We start from the raw sequence: 23,770 nt of genomic DNA, 5'->3' as shown, positions 1-23,770 counted from the left end.
CTTCCTTGGAACTCCTTCCCTTACCATCCGTGTACCCTTCCTCAACCCACCATTAAGGGTAAGGGAAGGAGAGAAAAATCCTTCGTGTACCCTTCCTTGGAACTCCTTCCCTTACTATCCGTGTACCCTTCCTCTACCCACCATTAAGGGTAAGGGAAGGAGAGAAAAATCCTTCGTGTACCCTTCCTTGGAACTCCTTCCCTTACTATCCGTGTACCCTTCCTCTACCCACCATTAAGGGTAAGGGAAGGAGAGAAAAATCCTTCGTGTACCCTTCCTTGGAACTCCTTCCCTTACCATCCGTCAACCCTTCCTCTACCCACCATTAAGGGTAAGGGAAGGAGAGAAAAATCCTTTGTTTACCCTTCCTTGGGACTTAGCATTTATAACTGAAGAAAACATATCCTGAAAGAGTCTCCTTAGCTACTTTCACCTGCTAAAGAGTATTGAGTTCCGTACAAGAACGTAAGCAGTCTTTGAAAGCAAAGATAGACGGGCTACACAACTAATCTTTAAAATTTCCTTGAGGAAAACAATAATATACATATTCAGTGGCGTATCCAGGGGTGGGGTCCGGAGGGTTCGGACCCTCCGCCCCCCCGAAGTATAAAAACACAATCATTTTCCTTCATAATAGAAATCAAAATATTGAAAAATAATGAATTTAAAAAATATTTCTTTGACTATTGAAGGTTTTTCGATTATCAAAAGTGTTTGAATAAGTTGAATCCCAATACTTACTATCCTGTTTTTCAAAACTTTTCCCACCTGGTTTTGGACCCCCCCCCCCATACGAAATTCCTGACTACGCCACTGTACACAATAGTTTCTGTAATTGTGTGAAAAAAGCTCATTTAGAAGTTCTTCCATTCACGTTTTAGGATGTAACCTATTTGTGTGGCTGACAATGAGACATCGCTAGAGTGATGTTCAGTATTAGAATGCCGATCTTATTTTCTGAAACGAAATAGGTGTGGTAGAAAAAAGTCACAGCTTTCTTCCACATAGGCCCGGGTGCGATTCTCATCTTAAGATTTTGTGGTATAAGTTCCGTTGAGAAACTACTCCTGTCAAGTACCTCGATAGCCGAGGTTCCCAGTCAACACAGTATTCGTAATGAGGTCTTATATGAACTCATACGTTGGACTCCTTTAAGATTCCACATTAAGAGACATGAAAGGGCCTTTAAGACCTCACACTTCATGAGGTCACATGAATGATGTCTTTAAGACCGCATACTTCATAAAGTCTTGAAGACCTCACACTTCATGTGGTCTTCAAGATCACACACACATGAGGCCTGAAAAATCAAGTCATGTATATGTTAATGAATTATAATTTCAATCGTAATTATATATTTCTGCGTGTATAATATTTTTTCTTCCTTCAATTAACTCTTCATATTAAGAGATGGGTTCGTAAACTTCTCCCTCCGATTTTATTAAATAAGCTGACACTTCCACTTTCCGCTAGGTCCGCCATTGTGTTGCCGTGTTATTCTACTGCCTTGAGCTCAGACGTCTAGTTTATGATTAATATCGTGTGTACTCCATGGCCTAGTTCTTGCTCGTGTTTTTCCTTGTGTCTACGAACGTGAATCAGGATTCCATCGGATCTGAGATCGGCACGAACTTGTGGACACCATGATGTGTTACGTGCACGGAGACTTGGAAGGTAAGTTTCAATGATTTTATGTGTCCGATTCTTTTTCCACTTGTTAATGAGAAAACTCATTAATATTTCTATTTTCCAAGCTGGTTAAGTTCGTGCTTATCATTGATTATCGGTAAATATATCCATGTACAATTTTTAGGTGGAACACGTTATGTAACGTGCCTTAAGGCATTTGTTGTTGTTCATGTTTCATTTCATTCATTCATCGTATCCTTATAAATTTGCTGTTATCGCATTTTAAATTATCTCCGCTAATATACACTATCTCGATCATATCTAGTACGTGTTCAAGCAATGTTTTTATTATCTCGGGTTCACAAAACAGTTTTCCCTAAGATCATTGAAGTTTATATACTTCTCAGTTCTCAAAATCATGACGTAAACAAACAAAAGTGCTAACCGATTTATAATTTGCTTGATTTCACTTCGTAATGTAACTTATGGAACGGTAAAGCATGGAAATAACGTTCACCATGTATTTAAGTTAACTTCTAAGAGCATTCTAATGCAATAGGAATGTAATTAAGTGTAAGAGTTAATCAAAAGTAGTTCACTAATTCGGTTACTCCTAAAATTAACCAAGTTAAAACGGTCATCTTCGGTGCTAAAACCGGCCCTGGGAGTATTTAGGGACTGCTAATGAGATAAATAGTCTTTATCTGGTTTATTTGATGTTATCATGTTATCAATTATAACTCTCAACAAACTTAAGTTCAATGTTTTTTTGCAGCCTCTCTTATGAAATGGAACCCGACATCAGCAAGTGGTGTCGCCTTGAAGAGAGTGGAGAGGCAGTGGCTGTATCAAGCGGAGACCGCGTAAAGTATGCAGAGAAGAAGAATTCAAAAACTCGTGATGTTTGTTTATTGACTTAATATTATGAAGAATAAATTTATAAATATCATGAAGTTGTCTATTCCATTTTGTTTTTCTGCCGTACTTCCACCTATGGTTCTCATTAAATGTATTATTTTGCTTTATTTTAATTGGATACGTCGGGTACTTATGTCATCGGAGAATTTTCTTAAATAAAGGTGCGTAAAGTATTTTGAAATCTTAATTAATGGGCTGGTAGGGGCCCCGGCGTTTTTGTAGGCTATTTCAAAGCCATCTATCGGAATTATTACGAAGTGGGTAATTTTTCTGGTTCTCCAGGTAGTTCCATTATCACACACGTCGAGGCGCCACATTTGCGCCTATATCATATTGGAACTGTTATAGGAGTCCTATAAGACCTCTTGACTGAGCTCCTTCAGAGTCGTGTGAGACCGCGAAAAGAATTCCCATACGAGTGCATATGACCTCACGGAGACATCATTATGAGGCCATTTGGGACTCTTTTGTAGGAGTCCTACAAATTCGTCAGACTTCTTTATGACCTCATGCATGAGTCATACGTGTTTACTGGGTTGTTAAATCTCTAGTTCGTGATCCTGTAATATGTAGGTCCTGGGTTCAAGACCATGTGAAGGTTAATTTTTTTTATGCCCTATAACTTTAGAAATCACTGTTGCAACTCATCCCCATTCGTTTAATTTAGTTTATTAGCGATTTTTTTAATTTTTATGTTAATTTATGGATTTTTAGTTTTTATTTTATCCTACCCTTCCTGTACCCTTCATTGAGGCTGGCCAAACCCTTCCCGTACCCTCCAGGAAGGAGAGGGCGTAACCACCAATGTTCTAAAATACCCTTCGTGTACCCTTGCTGAAGGGTACAGGAAGGGTACACTTGTCCTTCCTGTACCCTTCATCGAGGCTGGCCAAACCCTTCCCGTACCTTCCAGGAAGGAGAGGGCGTACCCACCAATGTTCTAAAATACCCTTCGTGTACCCTTGCTGAAGGGTACAGGAAGGGTACACCTATCCTTCCTGTACCCTCAATGGAGGGTAAACCTCTCCTTAATGGAGGAGTTTATTTTTATCAGGGTATGGACCCTATTTCTTGTGAAACTGGTACCATTACGGTCCACTACTTCATAAGAACGCGGCTTACCATTCACCGCAACCACCTTTCCTGGTAACCATATACTATCAGGCCTTTTTTTAAATAAAACCGGATCACCAGGTTTAAATGGTGACATTTCTTTGGTGTGTTTGTCATAATATCTCCTTTGAGCCATCTGGCGTCGAGACCATTTACTTAAAGTATCACTGGTCACACAAGGTTTTAAATTGGCATTATGAGTAGGTATTCTTGACCGCAACTGCCGTGAAAATAGCGTTTGTGCAGGGGAAGGCAGGTATGGCTTCGGGGTGTTCCTGTACTCCAGCAAACCCAAATAAATATCACCACCTGATTCGGCAGATTTTTTAAAAATATGTTTAACAATTTTTACTCCACTTTCCGCCTGACCATTCGATTGAGACCATTTGGAGCTCACAATTACAAGTTCAAATTCATATTGTGACGCAAATCTCTTAAAATCTTTAGAAGAAAATTGAGTACCATTGTCAGTTACCAAAATAGCAGGTATTCCAAACCTTGAAAAAATGCATTTGCAATGGTTGATAATTGACTGACTTGTCACATTACTAAGTTTAGCAACTTCAATATATTTTGAGTAATAATCCATTACCACCAAATACATTTTACCATTCCATTGAAATAAATCAGCACCTAGTTTATACCAAGGAATACCAGGGACTTTATGCCATAACAATGGTTCTTTCGGATTAGCAGGTTTAAACTGTAAACAAGTTGTACATTTACTAATTACATTACACAAATCATTATTAATCCCGGCCAAAACAATGCACTTCTTGCTCTAATTTTTGCTGTTACAAGTCCTACATGGCCTTCATGAAGCCTTTCAATCATATCCCTTTGCAGGGCTTTAGGAACAACAATACTATTATTTTTTTAAATTACATCATTAATCACAGTCAATTCATCCCTGAAATTCCAAAATGGCCTTACTACAAGACTAACTTCATTTTTACTTCTAGGCCACCCATTAATGATGTACCTTTTCACCTCAGATAAGCATTTATCCTGCTCAGTTTCCAATTTAAATTTTTCCCACAAAGGTTTTGACATACCTAGGTAGGTTTTCAGTTAACAGTTTTGCTTGACATATTACTTCCTCATTGAGACTTTCTAAATTTGCATCCACGCCATCGGAAATATAAGCTCTAGAAAGTGTATCTGCAATGTACAGTTCTTTCCCAGGCTTATACATAACTTGTAAATTATAAGCTTGAATTGCTAACATCATACGTTGCAAGTGTGTAGGGACTTTATTTAATGGCTTTTTAAATAGCGTCTCCAAAGGACGATGATCAGTTTCCACAAGAACTTGCCTACCATACACATACTGTCTAAAACGAAGGCACCCAAACACAATACCTAACATTTCCTTTTCAAGTTGACAATAACGAACTTCTGTGGAAGTAAGTGCTCTTGATGCAAATGCTACTGGTTTTCCTTCCTGTAAAACCACTGCACCAAGGCCTGTGGAAGAACTATCCACTGAGAGAATAACATCCTTATTTGCATCAAAGTACTGTAATACAGGGGCAGTGATTAGCTTTTGCTTTAGTTTTTGGAAAGCCTGCTCTTGACGATCTGTCCACAAAAACATAACATTCTTTTTCAGCAACTCTCTTAATGGTTCTGTTAGGGTGGAATAGTTATTTATATGCCTTGAAACATAGTTGGTCATACCCAGAAATCTTTCAATTCCTTTCTTATCAGTGGGAGGATTCATTTCAGTGATGGATCTCACACGCAAGGGATCTAGACTTACACCCTTTTCGGAAAAAATATGGCCCAAAAAGGAAGCTTCATTTGTGAAAAACTGGCATTTATCTAAATTAAATTTTATTCCATTTTTCTGGGCAACTTGAAGAACTTTTATCACTCTTAGGTAAAGTTCGTCTACATTAGAACCCCAAATACAAATGTCATCTAAATAAGTACAAGTACCTTCCATATTTTCAAATATTTGTGCCATTAATCGATGAAACAATTCAGGGGCACTGGAAACACCAAATGGCATTCTGCGAAAGACAAAACGCCCAAATGGGGTAATAATGGTGCACAACTCACTACTTCTTTCATCCAGCTTCATCATCCAAAACCCACTTGAAGCATCAAGAATAGTGAAAACCTTAGCACCACACATTCTATATTTTATTTCATCGAATGTTGGCAATTGAAATTTAGGAACAATTATACATTTATTTAATTCACGAGGGTCAATGCAAATTCTAATTTTATTACTCCTCTTCCTCACAATGACAATATTGTTGACCCATTTAGTCGGCTTGGTAATTGGTTCAATCACTCCCGCCGCTACCATGCGCTGGAGTTCATTTTTTAATTCTGAGTGGAGACTTAAAGGAATCCTACGGGCTGCTTGAACAACAGGTCTACTATTTTCCTTAACTTCAATCGACACGACACCAGGCAGAGTGCCTACACTACCATCAAGCAATTCTGAAAACTGGGAATTAATTTTAGAGATGAGTGTCTGTCGAACATCTTCACTTACAACAGTACATACCACACTCGAGTCACCTTCAATTGACGAATTATTTACTTGAATTAGATTTAATTTTATGCTGGATTTCAGACCAATTATTGGAGCACAATCAATACCAAGAATTACAAACTGTAATGTATTTATAACACCAGTCCTATCCCTTAAATTTATAGGACAACAACCAACAACTGGTACACTTGAGTGATGTAATTGTTATATCTTTTTAGTACAAGGTTTAATTATTTTCTCATTCAACCCAACTCTTCTAAAATCTTTTATACTCAAAATGTTACATTGAGCTCCAGAATCAATTTTAAACTTAACCTCTTCTTGATGTACAATGTAACTTTTCAAAAGTTCATTTTTGAATGGACAATTACTTCCATCCTCAGCCACAAGAGCAATTCACAAGAAAAACTCATCACTTTCTTGAGCTTCATGAACTCTACTCACACAATTATTAGACGTATTACAATTTTTCATTTTAAAATTTAAGTTATCATTCTTCCTTGATCTGTTCTTTAAACACTTATTGGCAAAATGATTCAACTTTGAACACAACCGACACCGTTTTCCATATGCCGGACATTTATTTATTCCGTGCGAACCGCCACAGTACTTACAGTTCACTATCCTTTTAGCACCAGGATTACCGTCAATTAGCATTCTGCGATTCCTCACAGCCAACAAGACTTCTTCCCCTTTGTCCACTTGATCCATGGTCACCACGTCCAGTCTGGAGGCCTCGACGTTCTTGAGGAACTTCATCACGTAATCTAGAGTAAGACGCTTGTCGTCCTCTGAAATTAATCTGGTCTTCAGGTCGGAATATTTGGAATCCAACCCATAAATTATCTTACTCTTAGTCAGCTCCTCACGTAGCGATCCTAATTCGCATTGCAGACTAATGTTAATTACTGCCGTGAAATAGTCCTCGAACCTCTCATCTGGCATCTGTTTTCGGCAGAAGAAATTGTGCCGCAGCACCGTCAGGCTCTTTTTTGGAGAGAAGTACTCTTCAAAGCGACTTATGACTACGTCCACTTTCGTACTCTAGCTGGCAGTCAAATTGAACGAGTTGAAAACCGAGATGCATTTTTCACCGATGTAGTTCAACAAAATGTTTACTTGACGTTCCTCACTTTCTTTGTCAAGTGCATGCGCTTTTAAATAGATTTTAAATCTTAGTATCCAGAGTTGGAAATTATTTCTCACGTTCCCTTCTAAATTCAAAGGTTTTAACTCGGACATTTTTGCGTCCATTTTACGGTGACGTTCCACGAATTACGCACACGCGACGAAATTAATTATGCATGAACTCGCACTAACACTTCTGACACCATGTCGTTGTTGATCAGGTTCGATCATGAGCAATTAAAAGAATGCAATTATCCATAGATGTTTATTCGGCGAGTTCATACCGAGATAACCCTGCCAAGTGGCCATTAATTCCAAGCTCCAAGTCTCCCTCTTCTCTAGGCACTATCCTTCCCGAGAAAAGCTGGGTGGCCTGCTAGCAAATGATATATATCCACTTAAAGTTCAAAAGAACCTAAGTTTTGAAATAAGCCTTATGTCACACCGATGGACATGTTTAATCTTCAGCGTAGTAGACTGCACAGAATAAGTGTGTGTGGCCAACCCACAGGTTTACTTATCATCATGTATATATTTTGTTGAACATATTGTTAATGCATATTATTTGTTATTACATTGTTTTGAGATGGGTATTTATTTTGTTCAGATTCAGCTAACATAAGTGAATTAATTAATTCAACTCTTAAAAAAGGGGAGATGTTGATGTAGTTGCCAAAGTGGCCGTGAGATGGCATCAGCGCCACCTCACTATTCACCTGTGGGTTGGCCACACACACTTATTCTGTGCAGTCTACTGTATGAACTCGCCGAATAAACATCTATGGATAATTGCATTCTTTTAATTGCTCATGATCGAACCCGATCAACAACGACATGGTATTGTTTATTTGTTAAGAGTTTATTTGTTAACAATATGTTCAACAAAATATATACATGATGATAAGTAAATACATGATTCAACACTCTTACCAAATAAATACCCACGGTTGTTGATCGGGTTCGATCATGAGCAATTAAAAGAATGCAATTATCCATAGATGTCTATTCGGCGAGTTCATACAGTAGACTGCACAGAATAAGTGTGTGTGGCCAATTCCCACAGGTGAATAGTGAGGTGGCGCTGATGCCATCTCACGGCCACTTTGGCAACTACATCAACAGTAGATTATTTCATATTTTATTTCACTCAAAATTGTTATTTATGACATCTCAAGTAAAAATTTTTCCCTTCAATCAGAGCTGATTCTGGGCTGAAACTCCACTGAATGTGTGGAAACTGCCTTGAAACAACCTTGTAACTGCACTGCACTGCCTTGTCCTCAACAAGAAAAAGGGCACTCGACTGAAACTCTGATGCCATTCTCCCTTGCAAGTCCATTGCATCTGAACTGCTTCTCCCTTGCTGCATGTGTGCCCCACTGATACTGAACTGGACAATAGCCTCAGGCCAGGCCGAATTTATGGCTCCACTGAATCTCTCTTGCCGAATGCCTTTACTGCCCTGCCACAGAGCTGCTGCAGCATTTGGGTATCCCCTCTCCCTTATGAATTTGAACTGCTACTCCCTTGCTGCACGTGTGCTACCCTTCGTAAGTTTTGCCAACGTACGGAACTCATCTACCGGACATATAAGCGACCCCGGTTTTCAGCGGCAATGTATTTTTTAAATTTAGCTTTAGGCAACACGTATATATCTTTTCCTGCGCGTAAAGCTGTCGGTTGCCGTTATTTCTCTCAAGTTGCTAGGAGCGAAAGACGAGTGGTGAGCGTGGGTTTTGGCATGAAAAGATTGATGGCATAATTATTTTCCCGATACTTTGACGGTTGTTAACGGCAAGAATTAATCAAAATTAAAGTGAAGGGGAGAACGAGGTCGGTGGTGGTGACTGCAGTCAAAATTGGAGGTAAGCGTTTTAACTTCTCTGATGGCATGTTTATTCCTTCCATGTTTAGCCATGAGAACTTTGACATTGAATTCGTGTTTTAATCCAGGCAGGTTTAAGGATTTTAAGCTCCTTTTTCGGGGTTCATGCCGCCAATAACGAATTCTTCTTTCAACGCTTTGGCGACTGCCATCCACTTTTCCTGCCTCATGGAAACCCCGGACGAGGAGGAGAATACACCAACCGGTCATCAATGCCGCGGATGCCGTGCCTTCCATTTGTCATCCTGCGGAATCCCTAACGGACTCGGTGAGCTCGAGCGGGCTTTCGAAGAAATAAGGAATGTGGGTGGGTATCGCTATAGTGCAATGTAAATTTACTGGTTATACTTATTAGTTACTGCTGATACTTTTGGAAGCTTGCGTGGTTTTCGTTTGGAGTTCACACGTAGCCTAAGTAACGAGTCATCGCTTCGTTTTTCAATTGAACTATGATGCAAAGCGCATACTTCCTCAGTGATAATTTAAGTTTTGCTTTCTATATTTTGAATGCTTCGCATTAATGCACCATATAACTAATAAGCCAAGAGTTTTTTTAAGGTGCAATTTTGCTAATTTGATTTTGATTTAAGTCATTTGTGACTCTCATCAGTCATGTTTCTTTTCTATTGCAGGAGAATCTAACTTCCGGGACCTCTTTCATTTAGAAAATTTTTATGTGCGTTTAACAGTTATTAATTTATTGGTGTATTTTCATGTTCTAATGAATTGTTTCTTGAAAAATGTTGTGGTCATTGCAGTATTAACTATTGTTGATCGCAATCAACGGTCCACCCTATATCTTTTATCATGCATGCAAAATTGTGGGAGAAACCTGTTATGTGATCTTCCACTGTTGGCTGGGTTGCGCAAGTTGTTGATTTACTGTGCTTCATAGGATTTGGCAAGGGAATTTTAATGGATTGGGTAGGGGAATTGTATTCAGCCAAACAAGGGAGTTTCAGTCTAGCTAGCCAATGGAGTTTCAGTCTAGCTGGCCAAGGGAGTTTCAGTCTAGCTGGTAACCAAGGGAGTTTCAGTCTAGTCTGTAGCCAAGGGAGTTTCAGTGTAGCTAGCCAAGGGAGTTTCAGTTTAGTCGGCCAAGGGAGTTTCATTGGAGTAGCTGGAGTACTTAATTGCACTGCTACTGCACTGCCATCCCTCTTCCAAACTCCACTGTTTTGTTTCAATTTCAATGCAGTTTCAGCATAGAAGCAAGGCAGTGAGTTTCAAGGTAGTTTCAGACAAGTTTCAGTCAAGTTTCAAGGGAGAAATTTTTACTTGAGATTTATGTCATCACCTTTTCCTATTACTAACAAATACAAAAATGAACTATAAAAACGAAATAGGTGTTGGCATAAAATAAACGTCTTCATCGACTTAGTTCCCTATTGGGAAATTCCCTTTTGGAATTCCTTATTGGAAAATTCAATTGAAAAAAATCAATCGTATAGTGACAAATTTCAATTGAATTTTTTTTATTTGAAAAAAAAATGCAATTGGAAATTTTTCAATTCAACTGGAAAATTTTCAAATGTAGTCATTCATCCAATATGGTAAATTTATAAGGTAGGATATGCATAAAATCTGAATTTGACAAATCCTGAATTCTAAATAAATAAAATATGTTAACAGAAATTACAGCTGAAATCTTTTTTGAAGCAGTGCCATAAAAACATTGATTGTACTTCCACATCTTCTGTCACCTTGAATCTTGAATTGTTATCAAAAAGCTATATAGTCTTGCCATGATTATCAGAACATCTGTACCATCTTTTATCAGTTCCAACAATCTTGAATAGTCATCTTAAAGCGAAATATTTGCCATATTAAGAGAACCACAGCACTAGAACTACAACCACCACAACTTTCACAAGTTCCAACAATCTTGAACAGTTATCAAAAAGCAAAAGTGCAGCCGTGCTGATAACGATAATAACTACACCAACAAATATCTCTCATATTACATATAATTATGCAGTCTCGAAGGGGCAAAACTTCTTGAATCTCGTCAAGACTCGCCGTGCCAAGAGTCATTCTGACAATGCCGAGAAATGAAGGTCTTGTCTCGACCATTGAGTCGAGATTCTTGCACAGCACTACTGGTTACTCATTACATTAGAATGTACAAGTTTCCATACATTTGTGTTAGTGGTTTCCTGTACAGATTCTTGTACATTTACGTGGACAAGATCCCTGAATAGGTGATTTTAAGTTACATTTTTCCAGACAAGTTTTTACACATTTTTAAATACAGATTAGGCATTTTTGTTTGTTTTTCCTCATTATTTAAACCTTTGGCGTGTTATATATAAACCAATTTAAACACAGGAAAGCTGTCAACATTTAGGAAGTGGATGAAAGCTGAATAGAATCACATAATTATTTTCATATGGTGGTAGGAAATGGAAAGGATACATTCAGTTGTCATCCTGCTTGAGTTGATGGTTTCCTTGAGTACATGTGCTCGATATGTTTGTTTTTTTTTTTTTTTTGACCTCTTGCTTGTTTTGGATTTTTCTCCACTAGTTTGACCTTTGCTTCTTTTGGCCTTAACTGCCCTGATTTGACCCCTGCACTTCATTGGACTACCCAAACAGAACTTTTTCAGAAAAGAAAGTAAATTGGACCATACTCTCACGATTTTGACCCTCGAACTCCTAGGGCCATTCTTGCCATTCACATTCTAATGTACTTGGTAATCAGGCCTTTAGACTACTCTTGAGAGTTCTACGTTGAGATCATTGACAAAATCATTTAACTGATCTCTTCAAAAAATTCGGACTTTAGTGTCATTACAGCAGTGCTCAAGCTTATGTTTTCCAGCCATTTACTTGTACTCTATGATGTTGGAACTACCATGTTTGAATTTCTTCTAAGTATGACTTATCAAACTGTTTAAAGGGCATAGCCGGATAAAGAGGGTGAAAAGTCCCCCCTCCCGAATTTTTCCCGTACTTGGGGTATGCAATTTGGAATCAAATAGGACAAACCTCCCCACATTTCCAGCCTGCTAGAGGCCCACCAGGGCCGGCTAGATTCTCTTGGCTTTATGCTCTGGTCCTCCGTAACACCCCTTTTTATTTATTATAGTATTCTAGCGATTAAGGTGTCCACCACAGGAACAGAATTGTATGGATACTGGTGCGGAAAATGGCTTCTCTTCCCTTGAAAACGCCCGAGTAAGCTAAAAAGAATTTCCCGGCCTCCAACCCCTCCGTCACTCCTTTCAAACGTTAGAATTGGTTTGATTTTACAGTAATAAACGCACCATGAGAATTTATTGAACTTTTTCAATGTCCTCCTTATCAGATATAAATTCATTGAAATTACCTCACCTATGCTAAACCATTGGGATTAAATCATAAGTTAATGATAGCTGTTTGCTGAAATGAAAAAAATAATGGGTTTCAACTTTTTTCCAGTTGGCATACAAATAAAAAAATCTGGTGAACAGTATCTAGCGAAACGGATGAATTTTCACCATACAATTTTATATTGACTCCAGGATATCAATGAAAATCGGTCTTGAAAGGTTATTCGTTGTCCTCTGAATATTCATTGATACATGTTATAATATTGTCCGTCAAAACAATTCTAGTTAAAATCACGGCTGGTCTTGCGATTTTTTATTGGTACTGCCCATTGGATAAATTATAAATTGTTGCTGCTATATGAGCGCAACATCGTATTCTTCTATTTCCATTACCACAATCACAGCAATATGTCAATATGCTGCCTCATACGATGCCATTCGCTGTAAGTATATTCTAAATAAAAATTATAGTTTGTTATATTTCAGGCCCAGTCCATATCGATTCAGGCAGGGGGGTTACCTTCATAGTCTCCGATTTTGTTGAATTTAGCGTATGTCAAACTTCAGGACAAAGTAAGTAATACGTCATTTTTATTTTTGTCCAAAAACATTTTTGGCCCGAGATACATCCCACCGAACATGGACCCGCGGGTGCTATTTTTCACTTGTGATTCACATGAGAGAAGTATGCCTTGGAAGCTGTATATTTTTAACTTGCATATATAATTTGAAATCCATTAATATGTTTGAACTTTGTGCCTGTTACTCATAGTTAAGAAGAATAAAAAAATTAAAGTTAGACTAGAGATTGTGATTTTGTGTTGTGATCTGAGATTGTGGTAATGGAAACTTGCGTAATGCATGGAAATTTTTTGAATTGTTTATAAAACATGTTAAACTGAAAAGTGGAAGTTCTCCTTTTCAGGAATTGTAGTGCTCAATGGTACTGATGAACAGAAAAAAAAAATTTTTAGGATTGGCATTTTCGAGAAAAAAATTTTTTTAATTAAAAAAAAAATAAAAAAAAAAATTGCAGAAAAAAAATGTGGGCACAAATTTTCAATTCAAAGATATGAATTTAATCACAAAATTATTATCTTTCAAATAAAACAGAAATTAGCAAAATATCTTGAACCATTCCTGAGATATAAGCATTTTAGTATTTTGTCCAAAATCACATGTGAAAAATAGCACCCGCGGGTCCATGTTCTGTGGGATGTATCTCGGGCCAAAAATTTTTTTGGACAAAAATAAAAATGACGTATTACTTACTTTGTCCTGAAGTTTGACATATGCTAAATTCAACAAAATCGGAGACTATGAAGGTAAGATTTTTTCTTTGGCTGCCTGAATAGATATGGACTAGGCCTTCAATAATATTTTTCCTTAATGTTACCAATACCTACCCGTCTTAATTTAGCCACGAATTACAATTGATTCAATTCCTTAGTTGTTAACTGAGCTCGCTTGCCTTTCAACATCGGCATCAGCGCACTGAATTCTAAATCATCTTCTAAATATGACACAACATCCCCAAATCCTCTATCTAGAATCAAAATGTCATCCTTTTTCATGAAACTTTTCATTGGATATGCCGATTGCAAGCTTGATTTTAGAGAATCGGCATCATTTTGATTGGCCAAAAAAGGTCCGGGCATATTAACCGCAACCCATCAAGGGTAAAAATAGGGAATGGTTACAAAGGGGAACTAGTACTGTTCATGTTTCCGGTTTGCAGCTTGAAAAGAAAAACTATCAGCCCTTGAATGACTGACCTAACATCCGAATTTCTCGTCGAAGTTACTCAATTACTTGGTCCCATGAAAAACCAGTAGAAGTTTGCACACAATCAGTTCTCTGGAAAATGAAAGTCACAAAGTTTCACCGTCAAACTGAGGTTAGATAAATCTGCGAATTTGTCCACAAATAGACGAATTTTAGAAACATGCAAGGAAATACTTATGCAATAGATACGGAATTGGTACTTTAATAGGTTAAAACCGCTTATCATGTAGATAATCTTTAAAGACACATTTTTGAAAGGAATGATCAACCTCCTCTCACCTGCATTTTAGCTTCTATGGTAACAGGATGGAGATAATTTATAGCGGTATATCCACAAATGAAACAACACTTGTGCGTGGATACAATGCGGGGAAAACTCAAATCGAGCTCATTTTCTTAATCTATATTCTTAAATTCCAGCAGTTTTTGGAGGTCCTGAAGCCATTTTCGGCACCAGTATCCATACAATTCTGTTCCTGTGTTCGACACCTTAATCGCTAGAATACTATAATAAATAAAAAGGGGTGTTATGGAGGGCCAGAGCATAGAGCCAAATGGCAAAAACTGCATATTTTTAATCGCATTTTTCACGATGTTCCTCCACCTAAAAATTATTTTTTCAATACGCCAGCCGAAAGGTATTAAAAAACACCTCCAGGAAAAGTTTTTTCTTTTTGGCCCTCTCAAGCATATTTTATAAAAACATGCATTAGAAATTTTCAAATCAACACCATATCTTCTTGTCTCGCTCAAAGTTCTTGAAAACAATTAGAAATCTGCTCCATTAAATAAGGTTTCAAATTCTGCAAACCGCATTAAAAAATATGCCTTCTTTACCGAGATATTAAAAAAAGAGTGAAAATCGTATTTTCGATCTAGCCGGCCCTGGTGGGCCTCTAGCAGGCTGGAAATGTGGGGAGGTTTGTCCTATTTGATTCCAAATTGCATACCCCAAGTACGGGAAAAATTCGGGAGGGGGGACTTTTCACCTCTTTATCCGGCTATGCCCTTTAAACTAGAAACTAATTGACAGCAAATAAAAAAAAATATTGTGGAACGGTACTTGGTTTTTGTTTCACCATGAATATACCAAGAAATGACAAAATATCTTTTGTTGACAATAAAATGAATGTGGATAACGTAGTTTTCCTCCTTATATCCCCAGTAATGGAAAATACTTCTCCAGCCTCTTTCCAGTAGGAAACATGTCCCTGTTGCTGGGAGAGATGAACCATGTCCTTCTCCACAAAGCGCTTGAAGGGGGTGGGGTTAGTAAGAGTGGGATGGGTATTCTCTGGTCGAGGAAGTGGGGGCAGGATAAAGAAAGGTGCATCGAGTGGAAGGGTGGAGGAAGAGGGGAGGGCCTTCAGCATTGCCTGGGACTACGTTTGAGGGCCATGTCTTTTTTACCACTCAAGCTCCATTGCTTGAGGGGGGGGGGGAAATTCTAGGAGAGGAGGGTTTGTGATACCTAAGTTGGGCATCAGGAAGATCAGCAAAAGGCGGCAGGGGAGAGTAAACAAAGGTTTTGGAAAGAAAGATCTCTCGGAATGGGGAGGAGTGCTAAAAGAAAGTTCATGGTTGGAGTTGGAAGTGCCTCTTCATTAAGAGCAGCCTGCCAAATAATAAGGTGTTTAATAGAGCCCAGTGTTTATGATACTCCTCACTTTCATCATCTTCGTCACTGCTGTCATGTCTAGTCCGCTGCTTCTTCTCTACTGTTTGTTGCTTAAACACTTGCTAGGCACCGACTGAAGCCCTTTGCATATTCTCTCATGAATTTAGTTCAAGCCCATTCTGCAGGATTCTGCATTTACCCAATTCAGCCCCTCCAAGACGAAAGACAGCCTGATGCCTCCTCTCTCGTGGATGGATAGCAAGCTGCTGATGCGAAAACTCAATGCTAATGCACAGAATCGTCAAATCCCCATTCAATTTGGCATTAGAGGAGCCATTTTGCCCTCAATATGGCCACTCATGTAAAGCATCATATCATTGGCGATATTCTTACTACCTCTCCCCACCATATGTATGATGAAACATCATGTGAATGAACGAGTAGGTGTTTGCCTGGAGTAATTTAATAGAAAATGATCGAAGTGGTAATATATAATTCACGAGTAACTTTTATTTGTGTCTCTCTGATGGTGTCATGATTATTCCCTGCAGGTCAACATTGACAAAACAGTTTTCCTTCAGTTCTATGGCAACCGGCCTCAACGTGCCTCAAGTATGATCTTAAAAATTGTCTCTGATCATGTGATTTCTTGGGCACACTCAACAAAATTTTTAGGCATTATCCTCTCCGACAATCTTGACTGGTAATAACATATTGACTTTATAATGAATTAATAATAAAACGTTATTGTACTTTTCCACACGATTTAATTAATACGACCGGTTTCGTCGCAGAGGCGACATCATCAGGTACAGAATCCGTTATAATAACAGTTATTTTGTTCTTGTTTATCTGGTTGCTATTACGTTGGTAGGGGAGGGTTGCGTTGGGGTTGGAGCGTCACTCAGCTTCAGGGGAATCTCCAAGAGCGGGGAATAGTTTACAAAAATATTTTCATTTGCTAAAATTCCATTTTTTATATGCTTCCTTATCTCCAACTCCTCCAAGCAGTCCATCCTTCTTCCCTTTCCCTCAAGGTGGAGAATTTCCGGAACAAAATTGCTCCTGTGGTCACTCTCCCATAGATGTTTCGCAAAATGCGATTTTTCTAACTCCCCGTTTCTCAAATGCCTTCCGTGTTCCTCTGCTCTTACTCGGAACGAACGTCCAGTCTGGCCTATGTAATAGGTCTCACAGTCACTGCACTTAAATCGTGTGGAAAAGTACAATAACGTTTTATTATTAAGAATGGATTTTCACAAAGTAAAGCCAGAAACAATCAAGTTTATTTATAATGAATGAATTATCCACATGCATATTTATTACAAGAAAGCTAGCCGAAGTAACTACCATAGATATTTTTTTCGTATGAAGATTTTCACAGCTTATTTTATCAATGTTGGTGGTTTTGTATCGGGAAATGCTGCATAGGTAGCATTATCTGCTCAATGTTTCACTCCTCCTACTGGGAGCGTTTTCAAGAGAATCAAAACTTTTGAGTTGAGTTTTGAGATCAAAACAGTTGAGGATCTCAAATCCAGAAAACTTGGCACCAAAGGGTTTATGGATTTCTGGTTTTTCTGGATTTCTCATCTTCAGCACACAGAAGAAGTGGTACACTTCTTTTTGAGAATTTTAATGCAATAAAACCATAGCTCAAAAATTAGGCATGAAAGGAATTTTTAACATTAATTAGCATAAACCTTTTAGCAGTATCTCAATTTAATTCATATAACTTTGTTTTGAAATGATTATAGAAAAAGTAGTAAGTGATTTAATACAATTTAAAACATTATTTGGATTCTGAGCAACACGCCTCAGATTCATCACTTAGGTCATACTAATTTTACAGAACATGTCATACAAAGTTAATTGCTTCATATGACTATTTTTGTTTTGCAACGCACACACGTCGCGAGAATGAATTGACGAGAATATAGGTGGTTAGGAGTAAAAAAAATTAACAAACAATATGGTTGATTTCCAACAGTAATAATACATTTAATGACCGAAGTAAGCTTTAGGAGCACAATACATAAAATACTAAATTGCCTGAGGATAATGTACTCTTGCCGTTGGGAAGAAGCCGGGCACGCAAGAGTTCCTTCCTTGTCTGAGGTCAGTAGCAGAGAGAGCGAGTCAGGCGGCTTGCAAGATCGCGGCGGCGCTCGAAGCAGGCGTGAGAGGGGAGGTGTAGGCAGAGGAGGGGAAACAGGTTTCAGGCTGACGATTCACCTTACAATTGGGTAAACGGTGGCGGAGGGTAATTGAAGTTCACACATGCCGTAAAGAGGTCGACACCGTTGGTGAATTCACTATAAATTGTGAGCAGTTCACAGGACGCGAGGATCAGCGCCACGCGTGGATCAGTCAGGCACGACGTACTCTGGAGCTTCGCGAGACTGGTACTCAGGAGCTCGCGAATCGTCTCCTCGTGGTGAAGTCTCAGAGGGGTCAAGTCTCAGAGGGGGCGAGTCTCAGAGGGGTTGAGTCTCAGAGGGATTGAGAAAGTGCCCATTATGGCACAGTTTTCATGCAAAACTTCTAGAATTTTATACAGCCCCATCATATGTTGAAATATCTATTGATACCTTCCTTAGTCGGGCAGTAAATCTGTGCAAATGCTTCTATATTTTGTTAATTAATTAATTTATAAATGCGTTCAGGCTCTTGTGCTCGACATTTGAGATCCCTCTATGTCCCTGCTTGGGTTGTTAGCATATGTTCATAGCATATGTGATAACTTCCTACTCGTTGCGGAACAAGGCTCAGAGAGAGCGGTGCCAGGAGGTGGCAAGTCGAAACACTACCCAGAGGAATTTTCAAACATTCCAGTATTTTGGTTTTCCCAGGTTTCTGGATTCCGGAGCTGAGGCCCTCAACTGTATTATTATTATTATTTGATTTGTTAAATATGTTTGGAAAATATGCTATGAATGAATTACATAATGATTTTTTTAAAGTATTTCATGAGAAGTAAGGGTTGATAAATCATCATTCATCATTCCTCAGATTTAGGAAAGATTAAAAAAAAAACTGGCAACTCACTCTCATTTTCCTGAGAATGCTTGCTAGTGAAGCAGGTTGAGCAGGCAAATTTCTCCCAAGAGTTGGAAGCTGTGCTTCAAAGAGTCAGTCGACAGCACTCTATCCCATTCTAAGGCCTCGAGCTATCACTGATGACCTATGGCTCATGCGTCATCACTCTAGTATTTGCTGTTTCATTTTCAATCACTCTCTGACTTTTTACTTGCTAGAAAAATGAATCCCTTTAAGAAGTGGAAGCTTCTCTTCCAGTAACATTTGAACTACTAGAATTTTCTTCCAGAAAAGTTGATTTTCTGCACTTACAATTCATGTTTGAAAACATAGTCAGGGGCGGATCCAAGATTTTTCTTTTGAGGGTGGCACAAGGGTCTGACAGGTCTTCTCATATTCGAGATTTAAAAAAATACAACAATTACTGTAGAAAATATTCTCTTTATTTTGATTTGAAAGTTATTAATATTATGTGGTATTTTTTAGTGTACCCCCCTAAAAAATTTCTGGTACTTCCCCCCAGCAATTCCTCTGAATTCCTCCGAACTTATCTGCAGAACTTCTCCCGCTTAGGACTTTTCACGCTAAGATTTTTTGCTCAAAGGATTTTCGGCAGAGGGACTTCGACTCAAAGGCTCGGAGACTCTTAAGTCTCGGAACTCTTGTCTTGGAACTTTGTCCTTCGAAGCTGCCCATCGAACCAGCCCTCTGACCCAGCCCACCTGGAGATCAAGATTTATATAGGTAGTACGGTGGAGGAATACCTACACCTGGGAATCAAGGGGAAGTGGGTGCTGAGGCATAAGAATGTAGTTTGGAGTGAGAAGTACTCCACTTTGTCCTATCACAACTCTCTCTCCCTCCCTCCAACACCTCATCCTTCTATGTCTTTCCCCTCCTTAAATTCCAATGGCTCGCCTCTACCAGCTATCGCACCACTTTATGTCTCCAACCCAGGAGATAGAGTAGAGGAAACCCGGCGATACCCCAACCCTGGCTTGGAAGATGAGACGTTTACCCCAGAGGTTCCAGTCAACACGGGTGCCTACCAGGAGTTTTATACTGATGCAGCTAACTTGTACATCGCTGTATTCCCCCCACTCCTTTGCAAAATTCCCCCACTCCTTTGCAAAATTCCCCCACTCCTTTGCAAAATTCCCCCCCTCCACTCTTGTCACTGATCGGGGGTCGGCCAGCTCTCTTGCTCTTCGGTGGTCTTGGCTTGCACATCGGTCAACTGAGGGAGTGATTTCTTAAAAATTATTTTTGGTGCTGGCAGGCAAACACGGCTTTGTACTTAGTTTTTCAAAGTATTGGCAATGTTTCTTATGAGATTATTAGTTATCATCGTTAATTTTTGTAATAATTTTGATTTTGAATATTTCTACTTGGAATACATTTTGATTGAACATGACTCGTAATTTTGTGTCAATTGTTTCTCTGACTGCTGATTATTCTTGTTTTGTGGAGTCTTTCCCTCATCCAGCTAGTGACAGAGGATTGGAGTTCCATAAGTCTGGGGATTACGTTACGAATCTGCAAGATTTAAACACGTAATGCTACAATTAAATTAAATGGTTGAGGCTCCATACTACACAAAATAAAACAAACGTACTGATAACCATATCAAAAGTCTAGTCTATTTTTAAGGGTCTGGGGGAGGAGGGGCACGTGCCCCCGTGCTCCCCCCCTAAATCGGCCTATTTACATAGTTAGCGGAGCTGTTTTTGTACTGGACTTCTGTTGTAGGTCATGCCCCTTTATATCAGTGGCATTACATGGTGTTATATTTACTCTCATTTTGGTAAAATTTAAAGTAGACATCATTTGAAAGAGGTAGTGCAATAGTATTATTTGTAAATATCAGGATAATGTGATATGTGAACATAATGATTCGTAAAAATGCTATACCGTATATTTTTCCTGGAAAACCTAGAAGTATTAGGAAATTTATTAATTGCTGGATGTAGTGGACACCTTGAAAACTTCAGTTCCCATCATCTAAGGCTTTATTCATTATCAATTTGGAAAGGAACTGAGTTATCAATTTGTATCAGTTTGATTACAGTACCCTTGTGGGATAAATAAGTGTAGAAATTCCATATTATTAACTGCATTATCAAAAGCTAATGTGTCAAACGGAACTGTTTACAAGTTTTTTCTTCCTCAATTAGCAGTGCTGGTGATTTTTATTTAAATCCACATACCATCCCATTTAGGTCATGTGGATTTGAATAATATAAACGACAAGTTTTTTTTAATCTTCTTGTTACAATTTTTTTTAGGATAAGCTTTTGGGATGCAGAAAAGGAGAGGCTTGTTATTTTGACCACTCACACTCTAATCACGGTGAAGTATGACTTCATTGCCCTACGTCAGCTTGACTGCCGTGCCGTTCCACTCCGAGTAATAGACACCTTGGTGACTGGAGAACTTGTGTACCCTCCTGCTTCGTTAGTGCCGTAAGTTACTCATAAGTTTACCATAGATGCACAGTGTTCTGCAACATTTAATTACCTTATTTGAGTGGTGATAGAGTTTTCATATTTGTTCTAGTATTTTTTAATTCAATTATCTGTTCAATTTATAAGCATATAATGGAAGAAAATGGCTAAAATCTTAGTCTACTACAGTCACTTTCAAAAGTATGCGTGTATTAACTGTGTTCTAAACAGGGATGTGATCAGATACGAAACTTTACGTTTCATACCCAATCTGAAAAGGCATGAAAAGGCAAGGATCAACATTTACTTCATTTTCTGTTTTGTGTGGGTTAATATGCACTGGAAGGTGGGAAAATATCCATTAGGGTAATGTGACTGACCGTGCATTGTAGGCAATGTACATAATAGACTCTTGTTATTACGAAGTCGACCGGACCAAAAAATCTGAGGCTCATAATAGCAAAGTTTGTAAGAATGTTTCTTTAAGAAGTGTTAAAAAAAATGACTTTCTCAAAACTTAATATAAAAAAGCTCTCTTCTGAATGCTTCATTTTCCCCTACAAAGCTTCTGATGAACTCAAGTCTTATATTGTGTCCACATTTCTACTTTGACTTTTTAGACGATGCTGCTGGCTTTTCAGCATCACTTTTTTGTGCCGCTCTTTGTCGATACAAGTTAACTCTCATTTAAATGTAAATATGTAGACGACCAGTATAATGTCACAGTCATCAAGCACCCTCCAATTTTACAGTTCAGGTGTGTATAGTTAATAAGTTTGGCATTACAAAGTCCATCAGCCTACAATGACCCTCATTGTTGTTAATGGAGGCACTTTCTCAATAATAACCATTTTGATATCTTCCGACTATTCCCAATTTAGTGGGTCACAATGATTCCACAAGAGTGAAGCTTATCATACGACATTGGAGGGATTCTGAAGTACACATCTCCTACTGGAGAAAGGAGCATAATTGACGCTCTTGGGCACGAGAAGAACAAAGACATAGCGCAATGAATATGGCATAACATAGTGTATATCCGCCTTAGTGCCATTGCTTATCCGTGCAACTTCATAATAAAGTTCATTTTGTTACCACGGGGACTGAGGTTCGTAATTATCTAATAATAAAAATTTTGTAATTACATTTATTCTACAATAGATTGGATTAGGCTTATCGTTGGGACCAACGATTTGCTTTGTAAAAACAAGAACTGCATAACAAGGTTGCTAGTGTTAACTAGAGTCTACTGTGGTGAATGGTTAGAGAAAACCCAAGCGCCGTGTGGTTCAAAGCCTGTGGAGGCTCTTGGCATGGAGCCCATAATAGGGGTTAACGTCTACCAAGATATGTTTTCTCATGGCATTGAGTGGTACCAACGTACATTGTGGCTAGAGATGCTATTCAAAAAGTGCCCAATCTGCATATACAATGAACGCCTTTCCCATAGTTAAGAGAATAATTAAAAACTTGGGGAAAATATGGGAAATAGGCCTGCTATGCACATTCCCCCGCTCAAAGTCGCCACACCAACAGCTTACAAAATAAATGAAGGACAGAAGTGGATGCTTTCATTGACATTTGTCATGTGGAGTCCGCCCGGCTACTGTTCATTGAATTGAATTCAGTGGCTTATAACTGATATGCCTAAAGCATATTATTTTGGGTGCCTATTATTATATATGCCTAAAGCATGTAATTTTGGGCATTTGAAAGTTCTTATCTATCGCAGTAATCATGTGAGATTAACCTGGAATTTTTTTAAATTTCCCTGGTGAACCGGGAATTATGCATGAATTTTTCTACTTTGACTGGGTAGACACTCTGTGTATAGTTATGCAGAAACTTGAAGCGCAATGCGCCTTCGGTGTGCTGAGATGCAATCGGTGACTCTGGAGTCACCGCTTCTGCACTTCACGTGGGAGTGAGGCGAGAGGGGGAAAGACAATGAGTGTGCTAGGCCAACAAGCATTGCCAGTTGCCATGGCTACCACATGCTAAGTGACATGCTTTTTGTATCCTTTCTGTTGCAAAAAAATTTCTGCACAATTTCAGACACTGCTTGCACTGCCTTTGCTTGGACAACATGTCTGCAATCTTCCATCTGCAGCCTATGAATTGATGGTTTTTTTTTTTTCGGCCACATCTCCCATCACTTCATGTTGTCATTTTTCAGTTTAATGAAAACTGCATTTACTAATTGGATTATGGAAGATAAGAAGAACTTAATTCAAAGTGATAAACCTACTTTCCTTTCTTTGCTTTCCCGGCATATGAACTGAATATATTTTTTAGGAATGTCATCAGTGCATGTTGGTTTATGAATACTTCCGTTTCAAGGTTCATACTGTTACTTCCAGGAAGAAGTAGTTCATTCTTCAGCTCAGTA

The 23,770-nt window shown here is 38.6% G+C and overlaps 1 protein-coding gene across 2 annotated transcripts in view; it reads left to right on the top strand.

Moving 5' to 3' along the window:
• The window catches only part of LOC124158476 (tumor protein p63-regulated gene 1-like protein), a 48,211-nt gene that overhangs the window by 2,146 nt on the left and 22,295 nt on the right, over positions 1-23,770 (top strand). For both annotated transcript variants that reach the window (XM_046533596.1, XM_046533597.1), the window contains exon 3: positions 21,223-21,399. In XM_046533596.1, coding sequence (XP_046389552.1) covers positions 21,223-21,399 — 177 coding nt within the window. The remainder of the gene's footprint in view (positions 1-21,222; positions 21,400-23,770) is intronic.

This window comes from Ischnura elegans, chromosome 5 (genome assembly GCF_921293095.1).
Source record: "Ischnura elegans chromosome 5, ioIscEleg1.1, whole genome shotgun sequence".
NCBI lineage: Eukaryota > Metazoa > Arthropoda > Insecta > Odonata > Coenagrionidae > Ischnura > Ischnura elegans.
This window is presented reverse-complemented; position numbering and strand designations above follow the sequence as displayed.